At 43.4% G+C, this 23,184-nt stretch overlaps 1 protein-coding gene across 25 annotated transcripts in view; it reads left to right on the plus strand.

Moving 5' to 3' along the window:
• The window catches only part of Kalrn (kalirin RhoGEF kinase), a 660,017-nt gene that overhangs the window by 596,675 nt on the left and 40,158 nt on the right, over positions 1–23,184 (plus strand). For 12 of the 25 annotated variants that reach the window (XM_074073308.1, XM_074073319.1, XM_074073310.1 and 9 more), the window contains 5 exons: positions 1,733–1,971; positions 3,403–3,659; positions 6,985–7,108; positions 8,170–8,229; positions 22,760–22,787. In XM_074073308.1, coding sequence (XP_073929409.1) covers positions 1,733–1,971; positions 3,403–3,659; positions 6,985–7,108; positions 8,170–8,229; positions 22,760–22,787 — 708 coding nt within the window. Of the gene's footprint in view, positions 1–1,732; positions 1,972–3,310; positions 4,481–6,984; positions 7,109–8,169; positions 8,230–22,759; positions 22,788–23,184 lie in introns of those variants that run through there. The other 13 variants (XM_074073309.1, XM_074073311.1, XM_074073313.1 and 10 more) reach the window with 6 other exon arrangements.

Below are 23,184 nucleotides of genomic sequence, written 5' to 3' on the forward strand. Positions count from 1 at the left end.
TTGGGTCCTATGAAATGCATACCAAATACTGTAGAAATATCCTTAAAATTGGAAGTCTCTGGGCTCTGTTAACCCACTTAAATAGTTGTTACAATGTACACTGTTAAAATGACACTTAGACCAGTCCTGGAAATCCTTTGTACAGAATTCCACCTGGATAACATTTGCCTGGCTGTACCTCTTTAGTGCTCAGACCTGGAACTTTGTATCCTAAATTCAGTAAAGCAAAGCTCACATCTTTCCCTTCAAATCAGCTTCTTCAGAACCCTGTCTTCTGAATCGCACTGCTATCGTCCCACTCTCCAGCCTGAGTCACTTCCATTCCTGCTTGCCTTTCCCAGCTGGGCCGTCAGTCTCTTCCTCCTCCTGGCCTGCTCCCTGTCTCTTGTTTGTTACTATCTTGTGGCTTCTGAATTAGACAGGAAGCCTTTTGTCTCTTCTTCTCCAATCTATCTGCTAACTGGTGCAAGGTTAGTGTTGCTGACAAGGGAGGGGTGAGGATAGGTAAGACACCTAAAAAACTAGCTAGCATTTGTTGTCCTTAACGCAGAGAAACTAAAGCAGATACCTTAAAGCAACTGAGGCCAATAGGAAAAGGGGACCAGGAACTAGAGAAAAGGTTAGATCAAAAAGAATTAACCTAGAAGGTAACACCCACACACAGGAAATCAATGTGAGTCAATGCCCTGTATAGCTATCCTTATCTCAACCAGCAAAACCCCTTGTTCCTTCCTATTATTGCTTATACTCTCTGTACAACAAAATTAGAAATAAGGGCAAAATAGTTTCTGCTGGGTATTGAGGGGGGGAGCGGGAGGGGGTGGAGTGGGTGGTAAGGGAGGGGGTGGGGGCAGGGGGGAGAAATGAACCAAGCCTTGTATGCACATATGAATAATAAAAGAAAAATGAAAAAAAAAAAAAAAAAAAAAAAAAAAGGTTAGTGTTGCTGAAATGTGGCTCTGACCATAGAGTTTGATTTTAAAACTTTAAAGTTAGGTGGTCTTGGTGGTACACACCTGTAATTCCAGCACCCAGGAGGCTGAAGCAGAAGGATTGCAATTTAGAGGTCAGCATGGGCCATGCAGCAAGACTCTGTCTCAAAAATCCAAATTCTAAAATCTAAGGGCTGGGGAATGCCATTCAGTGGTAGACTGCTTGCCTGGTATGCACAAGGCCCTGGGTCCAATATTTAGCACTGCAAACAAAAACAAAACATTTCAAGTTCACTGCTCTACAGAGCCAAGTCCAGCCTCGTTGGCCTCGTTTTCTAGGTCTTCCATACCATGTCCCCCCAATAGCCCTTACCTGTCTCTTCTCCCTCCATGGAGACCCATAACCCTATGGTCCAGGTAATCTGACTGCAGCCTATTCCCCAAACATATTACATTACCTTCCTTCCTGCAGTCTAAATGTCAGCGTGGCAGCCAGCCCCAAGATACAAACACCTGCATGTGCATGCATGCATGCACACGCACACACACACACACACACACCTCACAACCTAATCTCCGCTCTCTCCTTTTGCACAGCACTTTGTACTTCGAATATGGTATCATTCTGAGTTTGGTTTTTCATTGTTTAATCAGGTGCCCTGCTACTCACAGTTCCTTAAAAACAAGAGTCTTCCTTACATATCCACACCATGCCTAGCACAAAGCCTGGTATCTAGTAGGCCTCTAGATCCTTGTAGGATTCCCAAAGCTTAGGGTAACTCTCTGTCCTTATCCTGTAGCACTACAGTCACCAATTGAGTATCAACGGAAAGAAAGAAGCACAGCTGTGATGCGGTCCCAGCCTTCTAGGGTTCCCCAAGCCAGCCCCAGGCCCTATTCCTCTGTCCCTGTGGGCTCAGAGAAGCCCCCAAAGGGCTCCAGCTACAACCCGCCTCTGCCACCCCTGAAGATATCTACCTCCAATGGCAGTCCAGGGTTTGACTACCACCAGCCTGTGGACAAGTTTGAGGCCAGCAAGGTAAGGACAACTTGTTGCTCCTACCCTCACCATCCTGAAATCACAGCCTCTGAGGTCACTTTAGGAAAGAACATTTTTTATGTTGATTATCTTAGCAGGAACAGTCCATTAAATATCCTCTAGTCTCAATTATCCCTTATAAATTGAGTTAGACCATTTCCTCTGGCTCAAGCACTCTGTTAAAGAGTTATTATCATCTACGGAAACTTTATAAATGTAAGGGATTACTGTGATAGCAAGCATGATAGTGGGTGAATTGTACCAAGCAGAGTGAGTAGTTGTGGTGTGAGTCACCCAAAAGTCATAGCTCCAGCGTTTGCCACCCTAAAAAGATAGCAACATTTAATGCAGAAATGCCTTAAGCACGATGAGGTGTTCTTCACCACTCATTGACTGATGAGGTAAGGAGAAGGTGATAACACATACTTCAAACACCAGTGTGAGGTTTGCTGTAAATTTAATCATAAGCCCATCTATAAAGCTGGTTTGACCCTCAAACATAATAGAAACAGGAGAGAAATGGGAAAAGTGATAGATTAGGAATTGGGTGATCTGGTTTCTAGTTCAAACTCTGAAACTCACTTGCTTTAAAATCTTATTATGGTCAGGTGCCAGTGGCTCACACCTGTAATACTAGCTACTTGGGAGGCAGAGATCAGGAGGATTGCCACTTGAAACCAGCCCAGGCAAAAAGCAAGACTCTATCTCAAAAATACCCAACACAAAAAAAGGGCTGGTGGAGTGGCTCAAGTGGTAGAGCACATACCTATTAAGCATGAAGCCCTATATTCAAACTCCAGTACCACCAAAAAACAACAAAACAAAACAAAAACCTTAGCATGGCACTTATAACTAACTACTCAGGAGGCAAACTCAAGAGGATCTCGAATTACAGTCCAGCCCAGGCAAAATTAGTGAAACACTAATCAAAAACAAAATACAGGCTGGGCACCAATGGCTCACACCTGTAATCCTAGCTACTTGGGAGGTTGAGATAGGGAAGATCATCATTCAAGACTAGCCCAGGGAAAAAGTTATCAATACCCCTCCTCCCCGTCCAAAGTAAAAGCTGGATGTGGTGGTGTGGCTATCATCCTAGCTACCGTGGGAGGCTTGTGGTCCAGGCCAGCCTGAGTAAAAACCGAGACCTTAGCTCCAAAATAATCAGAGCAAAAAAAGACTGGACACATGACTCAAGCTGTAGAGTACCTGCCTAGAAAGCATGAAGACCTGAGTTCAAAACCCTGAGTGCTGCCAAAAAAATATACTTTCAAGTATGTTTATGAATATTATGTCACCACTCAAGGAGTGTCCTGTCTGCTGTTTATCCTGCTATTAGGAGATTTGGCTTTCAACTATGCAGCAGAGTGCAGAGCAACCGACGTGAACCAGCCTCCTTGTGTCTGTGTTCCTTTTTCCCTTGTCTCCTAGCAGAATGACCTGGGAGGCTGCAATGGGACCTCATCCATGGCTGTGATCAAAGATTACTATGCACTGAAGGAGAATGAAATTTGTGTGAGCCAAGGTGAGGTGGTCCAGGTCCTTGCCATCAACCAGCAGAACATGTGCCTGGTGTACCAGCCTGCCAGCGACCATTCCCCCGCAGCTGAGGGCTGGGTCCCAGGCAGCATCCTGGCACCCCTCAACAAAACCACAGCGGCAGCAGAAAATAGTGACGGGAGCATCAAGTAAGTGCCTCGTTGGCTCCTCTGGGAGAGGAATATGTGAAATAAAAAAACCAAAAGAACACAAAAAATGCAAACACACAGTAGGGAATTACTGCTGCTTATTCTTGACAATACCACTGGAACAAAGTGTGAGTGAGTGCTGGACCACCTGCAGCATGGGGCATCCATGCAGGATTGTTCTGGGTTTTTTTGTTTTTTTGTTTTTTGGTGGTGGTGGTGGTGGTGATGGTTTTTCTTTTCATTTATAATTTTCTGTTCATTTTCCCTCTCTTTTTCCCCCCATTTGTTAAGAAAAGAGCCCTACTGAAACCCTAGGTGACAAAAGGCTTGCCTTCCGTTGCTACATTTGACCCACCATGGGACTCACTGGACTGGACTTCTATTTATATTGTATGAAGTTACTGATATCTATATTTTTTGATTGACACCAAAAAATGACCTTAGCACAATACCAGACCTGGATAGGTCAGAGGCCCGCTGCTGCTCCCAGGAGAGAGGGAACTTTTTGGTTGTCTGTGGCAAATCCTCTGTACAGATTGTAACTTTTTTTTTTTAATTTCTCCTCTCCCCTGTCACTTTAATATATGTTCATGGTAATTTGTAAAATATTTCTTTTCCTTATTTTGGTTGTGAAGACCCTTCTGAACACATTCCTGTATAAAGTATTTTGCACTATTTAAAGAAACCCAAATGGATGAAGTCAGGTTGTGCAATATAATGGAGAGTCACAATGTTCATCATTGTACCTGTAATGTAACTAATAATTTTAAGTGTACTATTTTAAATATGTAAAATAAATTTTCACCATGAGCATGTTTTAATGAGGTTAAAAACTAGTTGACCCTTTTTCCCCCCATTTCATTGTTCTCAGACTTTTGAATGTACAAATGATTCTCTCTCTCTCTCTTTTTTTTTTTCTTTGCTTTTCTATATTTTAGGGTTTGGTTGAATGCATTGGCAGTGTTTTCCTACATAACCAGTGCCTTTGTTGCTAAAACTCTGACCCTCCCTTCCCTCTAAACAGCCCCTAGGGTTTTCTCTGACTTCCTAGATAAGGAACCATGTAAATTCCATGCCATTCTGTTGAGGTACTGACATAAATGGATGGCTAGCGTAGAGGCAGTGATGGCTTGCTTTCCCCACTGCTCTCCATGCTGCATGGTCACCCATGGAAGGGGCCCAAGCACCCCTGTGAGATGCCAAAGCAATGATACCAGCAGAACTGCACTGCCTTGGCCCTTTCTCTAGGTCAGGGCATGGGAGCTATTGATGTCACCCTGGCCACATGGAAATCATCAGTGACCCCTAAGGTGAAATAGGCCCAGTCCATTTTCTTCTACAGGTACTTGTTTTGGGTGCCTTTTAAGAAGCCTTGGAAATCAAGGCTGTCAGAGCACGGAGTTATTAATCAAGAGTCTTGCAGAGCTAACTCTTAATGGCTTGCACTCTCAGTACCCAGGCACCTTTGTGTTTGTTGATCTCATATGCATACCTTCTGTGGAGTCAGGGAAGGGGGGTCAGGGTGGCAGATGAGAACAGACTGAAACATACACTGGTCATTTGGATTCCTGACCAGCCACTCTTACACAAGTGTTGCTGGTAGTAGAAGTGAACAACTAAACATGGTGTCAGTGTCAGTGAAAGACACTCACCGCACTCTCCCCAGGGCTTTCTACTCAGAGGTCAGAGTTGGTTGTGATGCCCACAAGATAAATGTCACAAACCCCACATCCACATCAGCCCTCAGGCTTGCAGCCAAGAGATGGAAGCTTCCCAAACCATGATGATATGTTCTTCTGGGAAGAAGAATCTGAAATTGAGCCTGTCCTGCCACTGTGCTGCTGTGAATGTTATTTTTAACACTCCCTAACTTCTCACTAAGCATCCTGAGGAGACTGGAAAGTGGCAGTGAACATAGGAAAGCATTCCCTGTGCATGCACACATACACACTGTGCCCTCTACCCTGAGAGCCTTTTTGGCAGGGACCTCTCTGACTCAAGATGTTCTCAGAGGAGCCAGGGACATGAGTTTGGGGGTAAAGATATGAGATGAAGGTCTGCAGTCAATGGGGCAATGCCCCTAGAGGGTAGCTTTCAGTCCTGGTTCTCACTGAGGCAGAGCACTTGGAGCAAGGGATCGACAGAGCCTGCTGGTCAGGAGTAAGAGACAACATGTGGCCTTCTGAAGAAGTCCACTTTCCAAAAGATCCCAAAACAGGACTGGGACTGCTTTTTCCTCTTTGGGTTACTTGTGGAGCCTATGTATTGAGTGATGAGTATTTTTAGGTCACCTCACATGGGCTATCCTAAGATTCCTGACACATGTGGAGTGCTGTGGAGGAGATACTAGCTATTTTTTTTTGGATTATCTTCTTTTCCCTAAATGAATTATCTGCCTCTCTCCCTGAATGAAGGTCTCCTCCCTGGGGCCCAGTCTACAAAGGCCCACATTTAACCAGGAGACACTGAAGGGAAACCAAGCCTCACTCCAGGCAGTGACTGAAGCTTCATCCAAACTTTATGTCCACAACTGAAATGATGCCTGCTCAGGGTCCCACATGCTGTTATGACCTGACTTTTTAGTTAGGTAGATGTTCTGAGCTTCTCTTTATATACCCAAGAAGTAACTCCCAAACTCTAGTGGGAAAGGAGTTAGGTCAGTGGGAAAGGACACTCTGTCTCTGTCAATTCCCTGGGAGCACAAACGGGCTCTGGTTCCAGCAAGGAAATTCTAGGACCTCTTAGTGACAGCTGAAGCCCTATATTCACAAACACTGAGGGACATGGAGAACACTTTGCCCTAATATCCAGATTTATGAGTGGTGATCACCTGTTGATTAAGTCACCTGACCAGAAAATGTTGGCTGTACTACAGTGTTTGAGAGTGGTATGCCCAAATACAAAGAATCATCTTTTGGGGGGGTCTTTATATCTTGGTTTGGGAAAGTGCCAATGGCTTGTACCACTCCTACCCATTCTTCCCTATCTTACAAGGGTAAGAGGAACTCCTCAATCCTAGACGGCTTCATCAAATGATCTAAAAACCTCCCTGGGTAGTTTAGTGGCCTGGAAGTCATATTTTCCCGACTGCTGCAGTCACCCTGTGCATCTTTCAGGAGGAGTCAGAGTTCATCCTCGTTCACTTCATTTGGAGGTGAGGTAAGCTGTCAGCCACCACAGGAGCTGGCATGCAGATTTGGGGCCTCTGAAGCCAGCGGGCTTGACTGGAGTACCTCACCTCACTCACCCAAGGGTGGTGAGCCCGCCCACCACCTCACTCTGCCCCAACCCGCCATTTTGATTAGTGCATTTTTTGGTACAACAGGAAGTCATGTTCATGGCATACTCTACGCATGAGAAAGCGGGCAGAAGTGGAGAACACGGGTAAAAATGAAGCCACAGGGTCTCGTAAACCCAAGGATATTCTGGGCAACAAAGTCTCTGTTAAAGTGAGTAAGGTATTCCTGAGCTGGGTCCCTCTCATCTACTCTCATCCTGCAGCACTCACAAGACAATTTGGGTGGATGGGATAGTTTTTGTTTTTGTTTTTCCCGGTGTGGGGACCAAAGGGGAAGTAGTTTAGTGGGATTTTGCATGCAAGATCGATTTATTTTTCATTTTTTATTTCTCCTGACATCTTCAAGTAAGTACCTCTTTTTGTTTTCTTTTATTCTTTTCTCTTTACACTATGCAGATGTTTTGTAGCAAAATTATCTGCAGCATTATTTTCTTAGAAATTCCAGATGCCACCCATTCAGTGTTTTAGGTTTGCAGGTTATAGGGATTAGGGATGTCCTCCAAACCTTTCATGCCACAGAGGCTGAGGTTTGAAGTTTAAGGGATACAGCATCCTTGGTAAAGTTTCATTTCTTTTCCCCAGAGTTCAAATGATACCAAGCAATTTCCCTGCTCCCCCAATGCACAGCTGGGGAAGCGAGACACAAATTACTGCTTTGTAAGAATCCATTTATTACTATGAACTCACCAAACCTGAGCTCAAGCTTGAAACAATATGATCTGCCTTGTTTAAGTTGAGCCTTCTGAAAAGATGTGCCTCTGGACAATGGAAATTAAACACTGATTATTTAATTTTGTTATAATGTGTGATTATCTACTTGCTACTTTGCTCCCCAAGCAAAGAAAGAACAATAAAACCCATTCTAACATGCTGCTTGGGGAAAAGAAATTGTATGCTCTCCTTGGCCCCCATCTGGGAAGTCCAGCCTCACCGGAAAAGATAGTTTCATTTCTCAGCTCTCATGCTTCATTTGGTTGCTTCCATTGTTCTTCCCTGTGAAATAAGCAGCTGTCCACAGACCCAGTCTTCTTTCCCTAAAAAGAGCATGCTGCTACCATTGGCAACACCACCCCCACCTGAAAGCTCTTGGTTGCTTCTCTGCCTGATTTCCCATTGCCCATGCTTCTCTGAAGTTCTCCTTTCTCACTAGCCAAAGCTACTCAAGTTCTAACTGTGTTCTCTTTCTTCCTCTTCCTCATGCTGCCAACCAAGGAGACGAACAGTTCCGAGGAGTCAGAGTGTGATGATCTTGACCCTAATACTAGCATGGAGGTAGAAGCAGCTATGTTGTCCTATTTCCTACAATGATTTCCTTTTTTTTTCTTTTAATGTGTTGTGTAACATTGACCTTGCCAAAGGAACTGGCCATTCAGGGATAAATTTTGGTGTTGGGGAATCTCTAGGTATCCCATCCCAACTAAAACAAACACTTAATTGAACTCTATTTTGGTAGAAAACTCTACCTTGGTATCTTTTTTAAAAACAAAAACTTGTAGTTTTCTTGAATGCTTGCTGAATATTTTCTTCTTTTGAAGATTTGGCTTTATGTAGAAAATATCCACCTTCATTATTTGAAATTTAGAACATTTTTCATGGACTGCAGCATTGTTAATAGTAATTGGTTCCCAGCTGAAGGATGAGAACGTGTTCCATGTTTTGTTCCTCTTTCATTTTCCCCTGCTCTCCTTTTTCCTCTTTTTCTCTCCCACTTTATCCTTTTAATCTTGATCTGCTGCTGGGATATATTCCTTCCTCAGTGCTACAGCAAATCCATGGGTTAAGTATGGTTTTGTGGGTGACCTGGATCCTAGTCACTATGTGTAACTGATTAATAGTAAATGAGGTATGGAGGTGCAACTCTGGGACATACCTTTGCCCTTCCAAGACCTATGGTCAGTGGCTGTGCCCGCCCTGTGAAGGAAAAGAGGCCCGGGGGACAGCTCCCCTCCCATAGCCTTGGCAGAGGCCTCTTGAGATGATGAGACTGGAACCCACATGGGGGACCTTTCCCATCCTCCAGGTTTACTGGTGTGTAGGAGATGAACTAATCTCTACCAGCACAAGCATCGACTTCTGACTCCTTCTATTCTGTTGGATTATAGAAACATGCCTCTTATGTAGTTGCGCTTAGAGACAACTATCATAAATAAATTCATAATCCTAGCAGAATTAGAGCAAACACGAGTCTGGCTTTCCTTGCTACTTTGTCTTTCAGAGTAAATTGTAATGCTTTCCTCAAATCTGTGCTTCCATCCCCAGTAACATGTAAAATCTTAGAGATTTCTTCTAAGTGAAAAACTTCCTTTGTATAGCCCTACACATTCTACTTATCTAAATAGCCTTTTATTATTCTTATTCTAATTTGACCTAATACCAAAGAATTCCACCATCATATTATGATAGCCACCATAAAAACCAAGAGAGACCATGGTCTAAGAATGTGTAAGCCAGCTGTGGAAGAAGCCAAGTTAAATTGGACAAGAGGCAGTTTGAAATATTCTGCCAGGACAAAATGGTCCCCTATGGATGCAGGTATTGGCACAGAGCTAAATCTGGAAGGTGTGGGCCAGCAGTGTTCCACTGTGGGAGGAAGTGTATATGGCTTTCATAACCTAAATGTATCTTAAAGAATGGGGAGGCCAGGGGAAAATTTCTGGCTCTGCTTTCCTTCCATTTCATAGGATAGGCATCTGTGTCCATGAGTCCCACACCTGTCAGCTTGCAGATGTTAGTGGTTACCTCTAACCCTAAGTATTCCTGACTTGTATTGAAGATGTCAGCTGCAAATAAAGGAAAGCCAGACAGAGGAAGGGAAAGAACCCTCTGTATTCCAAAAGGCAACTGGGGACTTCATCCAACTCTAGTGGGTGGGGAAGAAGAGTAACTTGCCCATGCTGTAAAGGAAGAGGTGGGCACAGAGCGATGTGGGACCAGGTGAGCAGCACACACTGGGGACATTAACTTGATGTAGTCAGATGTAGTCAGAAAATTTGGTGTGTGTGTGTGTGTGTGTGTGTGTGTGTGTGTTCTGCTTTGCAAGTTGAACATGTTTTTAAAGTTCTTACTCACCCAAGGCTGGCAGCCCTTTTTATGGGTTAAATGAGATGGGTCCCTGGGAGGTGCCATGGGGTGGATAAACAGACAGTAGGATGTTCATGTTGAACAAAGGAAGGCCAAAACTTATGCTGATGCATAAGTGGGCATGCTATTGGAGTTGTAAATGCTCTGGTTGTTCTAAAGTTTCCCTAGTATGTGTGCATGCACTGTGTGTTCCATGTGGACACTCTTAAGCATCGGTGAGCTCTGCTGAATGTGCTGCCATCCTGGCATCAGCTCTGGGTACATGAGCAGGCAAGGGAAAGTGACATATTGGCAGTGTTTGTTTAGTATCTTTCAGACACAAATGACAACAGAAGGTCAACTTGTTCAACATGACTTGAGAATTGTCCCCAGGGATATGTAAGTGGGACTTTATTGTAGCAAACAATAAAGAAGAAGAAAATGACCATGAATGTGTACTGTAGATATGATTTGAAAAACAGGTGGGCAAGCCACCTCTTGAAGGCCTCTCATTGCTACACTGATCATTTGGGACCTGTTCCCAGAGCCAGCCTATCCCCCACCCTTCTGAACTCAGTGCTCCAATAGGTGTTGTTTCTGGGAGCATGTCCTGTGCTCCTAGTGAGCCGAATCCTTCCTGGCCTGTGCTGAGCCTCGTTCCTGGGACCCCAACAGACAACGTGGCACTGTGTGCCTAATGCGTTTTCTCTATGCCAGGTCTCAAATGTGAAGTCCTGCCCTGCTGCCTGACCACCCATGACCTGATGTCTGCATGTGCATTCCAGTCCTTGTGTACAGACTCATCCCCTACTGCCAAGGGAGTGACATCACCAAGGCATCCTTTACTTTCTCTCCATTGATGGACTAAGTGGTCCTGTAAGGGCCAGTTTCCTGGAGTCTTTACTTACACATCAGATGCTTGCTACCCCAAGTATACATCCCTGTTACACCACAGCATTTTGAAAAGACATATGACATATTCTTGAAAGGTAATTAATAGGGAAATAAAGTTTTTTGACTTCTAGGAATCTGACAAAGAACATTCAGTTATGGAAACAGAGGTAGTTGACTCTACTGTTTACATCCTTTTCCTTCCCTTGTAAAGACATGCTTGTGGATATTCTCAAGTGCAACCCCCACTCCCAACATGACAGGCCACACCACCAGCCACAGCAAGATTGGCTCTAGGTCTGTACAATCCCCTGGTGACCTGGCTTTCCACCCATCTGTCATCACACCTCATGGACAGCAGTTCTAAAAATGATGAGTATTTGTCCATAGTTTATCTTTACCCTGCATTGATTAAACTTTGGGGTGTGAGTGAAGGAGGCATTATATGTGAGAGAAATTTTTCACATGGAAGAAAAGCCAAATCAGTGAAAATCAAACACTAGGTGCCTCAGAAACAAGTTAATTCATTTTTTTCCTAGTATAACTTAGACAGCTGACTGCCATCCTTGGGGTAGGAACCATATGCCCACCTGCCAGTTTCTTCAGTCATATCCTGCCCTGGTGTCTGTGCTTACAGGGCCAGCATCTACCCTCTTTTAGCCACTGCCCATCTCTAAGAAATCTGCATTCTTTCTAGGCGGTACTGGATTTCCCTTTGGTCCGAGGCTTGACACTTCCCTACCACCTCTGACAAGCTGTCTGAGGACTGGGTTGTTCTTGCATTCTTAAACCTGATCTTCACCCCCAGCATTGCCACCTGCCTGCATCACACAGTGGAGTTGAAAAGGCCTGAACCATCCTCCTGGTCTTGGGGCTTGTCTCCAAAGATGAAAATTCCCAGCCTAGCTTTTATGTCAAACCTACTTAATCATACATATTTTCATTTTTTTTTAAGCCCAGTACCACTCATTAACATAGAAAGTCAGTCCTTCAGAGTAAGAGGTTTTCATGGTTCCAAAAAGGCTCTATCTCTGTGCCAGCCATTTGATGTGCTGCCAGCCTCATCCATGACACAGACTGAGTGTGGACATTACACTTGCTCATCTACCAGCCACCAGACACTTAGCTCAAATGGTTAAGAACGGGAGGAATCTTGGAGAGAGAACTCTTGGTATAGTGAAGGTAATTTTGGGAGAAATTTCCAGTCACAGTCAGAATCAGAACCTTGGAAGCCTTTTAACTTGCCCATCCCCTTCATTTATTTTTTACCATTGTAAAGTATACATAACATAAAATGACCATTTTAACCTTTTTTTAAAGAACAATTCAGTGGCATTAAGTACCTTCACCTTTTGTGCAGCCATAACCACTATCCACTTCCAGAACTTTTTCATCAGCCCAGACATACTGTGTGCCCACTAAACACCAGCTCTCCACTCCTGTTTGTCTCCCCAGCCCCTTCACTTTTAAACAAGGAAATTGAGGCAGAGGTAGTTGTAACTTTCTGTTAAAAAAAATTAGAAGGTGGCCAGGCATGATGATGTATTTTTGTAATCCCAATTACTCCATGAGTTGGAGATTGGGAGACTCGAGGTTCAAGGCCAGCCTGGGCCAAAGGTTTGCAGGACCCCATCTCCACCAACAAGCCACGCATGGTAGTTCATGCCTGTGATTCAAGCTATGAAGGGGGTATAGGTGGAAGTCTGGATCCTGGTCCAGACCAGCCCCCAGGCAAAAAACACAAGACCCTATCTAAAAAATAACTCAAGAGGTAAAGTACCTGACTAGCAAGCATGAGGCCCTGAGTTCAAACCCCAATATAGCCAAAAAAAAAAAAAAGCCCACAAGGTACCCTGAGACAGCTTCTGGTTCTCCTTGGCCATTGTCCCTTCCCCTCCCCCCATCTCACACCATCCTGTAGCAGCTTGAAGCACTCCATCTGCAGGTTAGTTTTAATCTAAAACACAAATCCTAGCAGCTAAGAAGGCCTGTCTTCCATTGCCAATTTTCTGTGTGAATGTGCTATTCAGTTTTCCGGCTAACACAGAGGAATATCATTTCTGCCCATCCTGGCCTTTCAAGGCTGAATGGTGATTTGAACAAGTCACCCAAAGGCAGTGTCCCATGGAAAGAACACCAAACAGAAGTCAGGATTCTAGTCTGGAAACTCCGCTGTGTGACCTGGGGAGTTAGCTCTTCTGAGACTGGTATGCAGTCTTGGAATGCTTCTTAGACTTAGGGTGTATGTCAGGGAACTTTGCTCAGGAGCACAACCACCTCTGAAGCTATGAGACCTTGGCAGAAGAGGAAGTGGAATATTCTGTGTCTGCTTTTCTGCAGAAATGGCCTGGGCAGAGTTCCTCCAGGGATGTGACTAGAAAGTTCTCTCTCAGTTCTAGAAAGGGTGTGAGTGGCCAAAGCTGGCCCATCTTTCCTTCCCTAGTTTTAGCTCCCCCAGCTTCAAGGAGCAGCCTGATTCTCTCACCTCAGCTGGCTCTGGCCTCTCGTCCCAGATTCAGAGTTTCAAAATAACCTGGCCAGACAGATGGAAGGAAACTTTTACACCTCTAGTCAGGTGACTGACCTTCTGACATTGCTGGTGTGTTTCCACTGATGCCTGTTTCTGTATTTCATAAAAAAGAATTTTTTAATGAAAAGACTCCTTTGGAGGAAAAAAAAAGTGAAGCATTTTATTCCTCTTGTTTTGACAAAATATTTTCTTTGTAATATATCTGATGGGTTTGGCTTAGAGACTGCCTTCCTGCCCAGCTTTGTTCTGACTCTCCATGTGGACTGATTGATATTCTGCCTCTGGGGAAGGGAGCTGAGCTGGAGCTGGCTGCCCCTCTCTGAGAAGGTGATCCATCATATCCACATCTTTCACGCCTGCAGGTCCTTACAGTTTTCCTGTAAAGTATGTAGGATAGGATTTCTCACCCTCCTTCTTAGTTTTACGTTGCTGTGAGAAACACTTGAGGAAAGAAAGCAACTTAAAGGGAGATTTTTGTCTCATGATTTCAGATTTCATGGTCCTTTAGCCCTGTTGCTTTGAGTGTGAGGTGAGGCAGAACATCATGGCACATGGCAGAAGATGCTGGTACCCTAATGGTGGCCAGAAAACAGAGGGAGAGAATGCCTGCCTCTGGGCTTTGTCTTTTTTCTCCTTTTATGCCATCCAGGCCCCCAGCCTATGGGAGAATGGAACCACCCCCCTTAGTTAATCCTTTCTGGAAAACCCCTCACAGACATACTCAGAAGTGTGGTTCATGAATTTTGGAGAGGTTTCTCAATCCAAGTTGACAATCAAGATTAACCATCACATGCTCCTAGAGGAAACAAGTTCAAGGAGGCCAAGGTCGCACAGAGTCAATGAAAGAGCAGGTTTTACTTGTGGTGCATTGAGCTCAATCTGCTGTGATAAAGAGGAAGTCTGTGTACTGAGGCTCACCTCCCCACCCCTTTTTTTACATCTGCTTGCAGGAGGAGAATATCTTTCTCAATATATTAATCCCTTGACTATTGGGGTAATTACTGGGCCTCACACACGCCCCTCCCAGTGACTCAGGAGCCCAGCCAGAGCAGCCAGGAAAGGAATTTCAATCACATGGGTTGGAAGTGTCTAAATAGGTTTCTCAGTCACTCAACATGCCCTCAGTCATACCTGTCCTATAGCACCTCACCCATCTGAAGGTTTGGCCCCTATCATTTGTGTTGTACACTAATGAGGGTAGGAGGTGTCATTGACCCTGGAGGAGTTGCTCTAAGAGGTTGCTATTGGAGAAGAAAAGGCCACCACCCCCATCTTAACCCCACCCCATGCTATCAAAAGTTCACTTACAGGCTCACTCTGTGCGATCCTCAGTGTCAGTCTATTAAACAAGATGTAATTAACACAAGGCATTGCAGTGAGTACTATGGAGGGCTAGCAAATTAAATTAAATTATATGCCATACATAAGAAGTATACAGTGGACAGAGTCAAGCTTGATTAAATGCCTATGTTGCGTGGCAAACTCTAAATGTGCTCTAATAGAGTTGTGGAGAGGAAGTGGTTGATTGTTCCTGGAGTCCTTTACTCATTCACACACCCACAAGCATTGGACCCAAAATCATAGCTTCTACTGAGCACTGGGCAGTCTTCCCTATATAACTGACTCTCTCCTGAGTCCTTTCATCCCAACAGTATCATGACAAATACCCTTACATTCTTCCCATTTTATAGATAAGAAATGGAGCACAATAAGATTACATCACTTTCAGAAGGCTGCATATCCCTAGGCAGGCCTGTCCCCCAGAAAAGCCTATGAGCATGGCTATCAATTCACACAATGGAAGTGTCTGGGTTGGATGGACTGATAGGATGTAAACAGCCTCAGAGAAGGATAAGAGGTGAGGAAAGAATATGAACAAAGCCCTTAGGTGGGCGGGCTCCTGGCACATTTTAAAAAGACATTGAGTCATTTTACCTCGGGTTTAAGTACCTGGGAAGAGTTGAAGGAGGTAATGCCTGGCAGGTGGATTAAGACCAGATTGCAAAGGCCTGGAGGGATTCACACAGAACTTGATCCAGAGATGGTGAAAAGCAACAGGTGGCTTTTAAGCAGTTGTTTAAGAATCAGTATGATTTATTCTGTGCATTAGAAAAATACTTGACATTTGTATAAACAATGGTGGGGACAGGCCGGCCTGTCCTCAGGGGGACAGAATTCCTAGGGGTGGACAGGCAGAGGAAGCACAGAGAAGAAACAGAAATGGAAGCAGCTAAGCCCAGCCCAGGAGGCCAGGGCAGGAGGCGTCAGGCTGTGGGTATTCCCACTTGAGACTTGAAAGTAGCCCCAAGTTAACCTGCCACTCTCTCTCAGCCTCAGAGCAAATCTCAGCCTGTTGTGGTTCCAGAGATTCTGAAAGATTACTTCATCCAGTAAAAGAAGTTTGGGAGATGAGGTATAAACAGGACTAAAACCATTAAGGGATGAGACCCCCCCCCCAAAAAAAAAAAAAAAAAAACACTCATCCATGTGTTTATCCAAAGTCAAGATCTTGGCTGCCAGGTTGGAAATGTGATTTATAAAGAAGAAGATGGAATCCTCCACAAGACCACTGCAGGCACTTCAGTGAATACTTCTTGCTCCTTTCCCTTGTGAGATAGGTGACAGGGGTTTTTAATTCTTATCATTGTTCTGTTAAAAGTCATACTTTCATCTCTTTTATTTTTGACGTATGCTAAATGTCTAACTAAAATACCAAGGGGTGGGATGATTTGGACTAGAAATATCCATAAAACAATGTATGTGGTGGGCACATGGACATATATAGAGAGGCCTCAAGAAGTCATTACACTTTCAAAAACACATAGAATATTTTACGAAATTAACCATGTACTACTCATAAAGCAAATCGCAACAAAAATCAAGGAATCAATAGCATATACATAGACCAAGTTCTCCAATCACGATGCACTTAAATTAGAAACAAAAAGATAATGATTAAAAAATCATTTGGAGACTTAAAAAACATTTCCAATACAATTGGGCCAAAAAGAAAAATCATAGTTGCAAAAAAGTTATTTATGACTGGACGGTAATGAAAGAACTTGCGTAGTAAGGAGCTAGTTCAAGCAAACTGTCACTCTTGGAATCTTGAGGCATTTACATTTTTTTAAGTTGCAGCTTCCTTTATGATCATTTGGAAATGAGCATAGGCAGGAATATTTTCTAAAAATTTAGAAACTTATGTCTGGTTTGACCAGATTGAAGTAATGAAGGGTTAAAATCTCCAAATCAGAAATCATAACTAGCCCCTCAAAATCATATCAAAGTTATTAGAAATGTTGATTTTATTTCATTGGAATGCTTAGGACCTTGAACCCAGAACCCTGAGCATACCAGGCAAGCACTCTAGCACTGAGCTACATCCCTTACCAGGAAAATTTTTTCTTATGTCTGTTCATTTTCTTGCCAAATCTCATCATCTAAAGATCCCTTTCTTCTCATTCTGCACACAGATAAACATGAAACAAGCATAAATGGAATAGAAGAGGTTCATTGAAGGTAGCTCTGAGTTGGCTTAGGACATTCAGTTTGAGTTTCTTTGGACCATTTTTATTCCTTCAACATTCTCAGTGTGTAGTTTTGAACTTTGTTTTGTGACTAGTGATGAGGGATTTGCCAAAAATGGGGCACACATTTTTCCCTGGAGTCAGTGGACAACTGGTTTTCAAGACAGAATTTATGTTTTGTTCTTTTTTTACGGTACTAGGGCTTGAACTCAGGACCTATGCCTTGAGCCATTCCACCAGTCCCTTTTTTTGTGATGGGCTTTTTTCTATACAGTATCTTGAACTATTTGCCTGGGGTTGGCTTCAAACTGCAATTCTCCTGATCTCTGTCCCCTGAGTAGCTAGAATTATAGGCCACTGGCACCGGCTTTGTTCTTATTTTTTGAGACAGGGTCTCCTTATTACAGCCCAGGCTGGTCTCAAACTTGTGCTCCTTCTGTCTCAACCTCCTCCTAAGTGCTAGGATTACAGGCATACACTACAACATCTTAGATTTTCTGAACAGAACTTCACCTTTGTCTTAGAGTCTTGGATAATGACTGGCAAGAAAAATAGATTCGAGATTATTCAGTGTTAGTGTGTTTTACCGGTATTGTTTCCTTTTACCTCACTGCTGTACCATTTTGAAGAAAAATCAAGAGAACAACTGGATTTCTCTCCAGAGGAAGAAACTGATGGAGCACATCATGGTGGTTCATTCTTCTGGAGCAAGCCTGGGCACCTGCCGCCCTCTGCTGTTCAAATAAAACCAGATTCTCAGTAGTATTTTCTACAGTCCATGCCACCTCATCCTCTTGTACTTTGCCCACCATTCTCTACTGCGTCTCTCAGAGAAAGAACATATGCATTTTATGCACGGTATCTCATTTCTTCCACAACCCCTTCTATTTCAGATTCTAGTTCCCTGTTGCTTCCCATCTACCACTTTAGGTGAACCCATCACTACTATTTGTTTCTAAGGAAACATGTAAGGCTTGTGATCAGTGCCCCAGGTTCCTGTGCATACCAACAACAATCACTAGACAAGGTGGTCAGGAGACCCAAATTCTAGTCTATCAATTAAGTGACCTCAGTTAATTTGATTCAACAAATATTTGATCTTCTGCTTTGTGCAAGATTGATAGTGTTGATGGTACATAAAACATGGGAAATGATTACTATCTTCCCGTCTGATAGAGCATTTGCAATAAAGGTAGGAGGTTATGATGCACAGTAGCTCATGACCAGACCCTTTGAGGTACCAGCCTCAAAGCACACAGAAGAGGAAGAACATTGTTGGTTGAATCATGGACATTGACTGACTAGTGGGATTTCTGAAGAGTCACATTCTCAATTTGAGGAAATAGAAATTTCATGTTCCAAGTTCGTGATAAGACATTTTCTCAGCTCTCCTATCCCAGTTAGAATCCAGCCACTGTAAATTTTAATTGATTTGACAAATGGAGCATTGATGCGCTAGGTTTTGTGCAAGGCTTGGAGGTTATAACAGAGAACAAAACAACATGGTCCTTGTCCTCACGGGCCTTATAGTTCATCTATGTAGGTTATCAGACTACTTGTAGGAGAAGGGTGTCATAACCCTCTCTTGTGTATTCTGATTTACTTCAAAGTAGAAAGTGGAAAGTGAGGAAGGGATATTCTGTGAGCATAGTCCAGAGTAAAAGTTAGAAAAAGCATTACCTCAGAGCTTTTGCAGGCTCTTGATCCTTCCTAGAGGAGGTTAAAGAAGACTGGGAAGAGGAAGTGGAGAAAAAAGGTGGGAGCAAAGCTGAGTAAGTGGGCCTTTGACATCAACATCAAAGTTTTGCAATACTTTTCCCAAGCCTCACTCTCTGCACTGAATGCTGTGATGGAAAGAGCAAGGCTGAAACTCAGGGCCTCCTAGGTCTGGCACTCTGTCAGTCTAGTGTCTTACATTTCACTTCCTAGTCTCATTAGAAAGGAGCCTCCTTACACCCTGCTCTTCCTCCAGAGTTTTTGGAGGAACAAATGAAGGTATTTGTGAATAGTTTATGCCACTTACATGTTGCCACACAGATCAGTGATGTTATTACCATTATCAGCAACAGCTTGTGCTGAGTTGGCTCTCCTCAACTGGGCCGGCCAAGAGGCAGAAGAATGAAGACTGATGGCTTCCACAAGTCCCTTCCAGATAGAAAACCTACTGTTCATCCTATTATCCACCTTTCTCCCTGGCATCCCACTAAATCTACACATTAACTAGGAATAGTTGTTTCTTAAATAGTGCATATATTCAATACTATACCTAAAAGTTGAGGTTATGTGACGAGAAAGAGAAGACAAGAAAGTCTTTAAGCAGCAGTTTGGGATGGTTTCTTATAGAAGTATTATCACATTACAGGTTTTTGAAGCCCCATCTAAAATTTTATAATATGGGCTGGGGATATAGCTCAGTGGTTGATACTTGCCTAACATTCTGTGGTCCTAGGTTCCATCCCAAACATCACAAAAAATTATATGAGCCTGCTACCTGTCCCTTTGTCATTTGTCTCTCCTGTGAGACTTCTGGCATGGACTCAATGTCTTCCTCCCCATGGGCCCCCATCATGATGGGAAATACAGGTCATTGAACAAATGTGGCAACATTCTCAAGCTTCTATCCTAGACTGGCTGAGTAGAGGTGGAATGGGGAGAATTTAGAGCTGTGCTTGTTTGAAAGCTGGTCATTACTATTATTCATCAGGCACTGAATCAAATGCAAATGTCATTTAATTCCATTTTCCCCACTAAGCTGTTGGCTCACTGAGGGTAGTAAGCATGTCTATCTTTAAGTATGTCTATCTTGCTCCCTCCTGGTATCACTATTAAACAAGGGTCAGCCTAATAAGTCATCAAATATTGAGTCCCAGGCCTAAATTCTTGGTAGAACTGATATGAAGTCAAAGCCAAACATTCACTCACCAATACATGGTAAGTGTGTATCATGTGGTAGATCCTGGTAAGGGTTCTGAGGCACAATGGTGACAGGTATCTCCCATCCTCCAAGAGCTTACATTCTAATCAGTTTGACTACACCTTTTTTCTCTCTAAAAAAATCATGACAGTGAAATGTCTGATTGCAGAATATTTGGAATGTTCAAGTAAGTAATGAAAGAAAAAAATGTCACCCAAAATTCGGATAATGTTTTATAAATCCTGAGGTCAGGACATGTGTCTTAGTAATTCTGTATCCACAAATTCATACACAGTTCTTAGAACAGAACATGAGCTCAGTCAGGGTTTTTTTGTTTTTGTTTTTGTTTTTCTGGTGCTGGAGTTTGAACTCAGGGCCTACACCTTGAGCCACTCCACCAGCCATTTTTTGTGATGGGTTTTTTCACGATAAGGTCTCATAAACTGTTTGTCCAGGCTGGCTTTGAACCTTGATCCTCTTGATCTCTGCCTCCTGAATAACTAGGATTACAGGCATGAGCCACTGGTACCCAGCTTGGTCAGGGTTTTTTGAGTGGGAAGAAAGCTACCCTTAAGTCCCCAACCTGAGATAACCACAGTTGATATTTGAAAAATAGTCTTAGCTTCCTTTGGCTGTCAAATGACTGACAACAGATGGGATTGTCCTGCCTTGCGTAAGCAAGGTTGATCATTGAACAGCCTCTTTAGCAATCCCTGCAGGTGATATGGGACTGCTTACCATGTTTACTGGTTGTCAATTGCTCACTAGAACAACCTTTCACATTCCTCCCCTCTACCATGGCCTAGAATATTTACATAGAGTTCTTCTTAGGGTGTGGAAATTCAGTAGCTTTTACCAAATGCCTTCTTGCACCCCTTGACCCCACCCCATAAGAGCTTCAGGGTCAGGAAGTTGACTTATTGGAGATCAGTTGCTGTGACAGAGGGGAACCTCTAACAGCATTCCTCAAATCAGGCTGCATGGTGACTCACCTAAAAGTGCTTTCAAAACTCCCAATGCCTGGGCCCCACTCTGCATCAATTCAAACGGAAGCTCTTGTCCTGAGGCCCAGGCATCCATCTTTCAGTTTGTTGGTTTGTTTGATTTGTTTTTTGGCAGTACTGGAGTTTGCTAGGCAGGTGCTCTACCACTTGAGCAACTCCTCCAGCCCTATTTTTGTGTTGGGTGTTTCTGAGATAGGATCTCACAAACTATTTGCCTGTGGCTGGCTTCTAATCTCAATCCTCCTGATCTCTGCCTCCTGAGTAGCTACAATTACCTAAGGTCTTACTGTTTTTAAAGCCACCTGGTCAGGGAATGGGAACTGCTGATTTAAAGGAATCCTGGGCCCTGGTGCAAGAGCAGAGGGCATTTCAGTGGCCAGAGCTGGGACACTCAACCCCAAAACTTGGCATTGCAAAATCTGTGCAGTCCAATTCAGGAAAAAACTGGGTGGTATAAGTGGGCAGCTGGCTTGCAAAGGGAAACCCAAAGAAGAAAATGACGTCTCTGTTCCAAAGGGCTCAATGGAAAGAAGACAGAAACCATACATATTCACCTAAGGCAGGGACAGATACAGGGGATCAGTGTGAAGGCCCCACCTGCACTATTCTGTAAGGAATATGAGTTTCCAGGCTTCATGAGAGAGGAAAGAAATTCTTTCCTTTATCTTTTGCAAGATAAACTGGAAGAGATAAGCCACTTTAATAAGAGGCTGCTTAGCAGAAAGGAGATGATTAGATGATCATTATTTAAATAGATACCAAGAGCTCATTATTTGTCAAGCCTTGTGCTACACACTTGACATACATAATTTCATTTAATCCTCATGCTAACACTTTGCCCTGGGTGTTATTAATCCTCATTTTAAAGTGGAGGGAACTGATGTTAACCAATATTAGGTAATGAGCATACAACCTGTTAAATAAAGCAGGTGACCTCAGCCTCTTGCACTCCAAAGCCTGTGCTTTTTCACCACTCCAGACTTTCTGACCTGTACTTGCACTTGCCTGATTAGAGAGAATACAAAAGATGGAGTGGCTCAAAGTGATATCCTTTCAAGAAGGAGTAACCTTTCAGAATGGCCAGTCAGCTAGAATCTTTTGTGAAATATCCGGGATGTCCTGGGGCAGGCAGCACAGTGTACAGAGAACTTCAGCAGTTTCCCTTTATACCAGCTATGGGATGGGCAAGTCACTTAGTGGGCCCACTAAACTGGGAAGCACAAAAAAGGAGCTTTCAAGTCACTCTGTGGAGGCCTGGGCCATAGAAGTTTGCTCTTATGGCATGAACAGACAAGACATCTCTTTCTCTTTAACCAGAGAAGCTGTGTGTTTAGCTGCTTGAGGAGGGGAAAGTTGAGAGGGGTGGAGGAAGACATTTGGAAGTTCATTTCAATGGCCCAGTTTGGGCTAGTGGAGTGTCTCAAGTGGTAGAGCACCTACTTAGCAAGTGTAAGGCCTTGAGTTCAACCCCAATTTCACCAAAAAAAAAAAAAAAAAAATCAATGGCCCAGTTTGGTAGGTCTCATGTTCTCTCCTTCTAGAAATTTGTGTCTGGGAAGAATCAGCACCATGGCATTGCTTGAGAGTATATTGAACAGGAGGGGAGTGGGGTTGTGCCTGTGAAAGGGGGAAGAGCAACTGAGAGAGGGAGGGAAAAGGCTGCAGTGGTGATCAGAGCTCCCAGCAGCAATAAACCTACCCAGGGAACCAAGTAGACAGCAAAGTAACCACATGCCCATTGGTGTTGAAGAGGGATTTTGGACTGTGACAGTTCATCACAGCACAGGGATTGGATGGGCATGTGATCTCTCAATGCTACTTTATTTTTATTCAGTAACTTGTTCTTAGCAATTTTCTGTTTCTTTGTGTTTTTCAGATCTTAAATCCAAATTTCATCCAAGAAGGTGAGTTAAAAAGGGGTAGAACTGAGAATGTGGGGATTGGGTAACTTATGGTATACCTAGGATTCAGGCAGAGATTACACAAAACTGATGTGCTTCTGCATTCATGTAAAAGGAAAGATGTTTATGATAAACTTAAGTGTACAAGACTACAACTTGCGGTATGCACAAAGGATAAGCATGTCTATCTAAAACCTGAAAGGCTACATGGCAGAATGTGCACACTTGTTCTTTCTGGATCATGACCATTATAGACTTTTGCTTCCTTTTTTTGTTTTTTATGTTTTTCCTAATTTTATGTAACAAATATTTATTACTTTAAAATACTCTTTCACGAGCACAGATGATACAACAGTGTTCAGCGGAAGGTTATTTTAATCGTTAGCCAACATGAGAGGGG

Source organism: Castor canadensis, chromosome 5 (assembly GCF_047511655.1).
Source record: "Castor canadensis chromosome 5, mCasCan1.hap1v2, whole genome shotgun sequence".
In the NCBI taxonomy this organism is placed as follows: domain Eukaryota; kingdom Metazoa; phylum Chordata; class Mammalia; order Rodentia; family Castoridae; genus Castor; species Castor canadensis.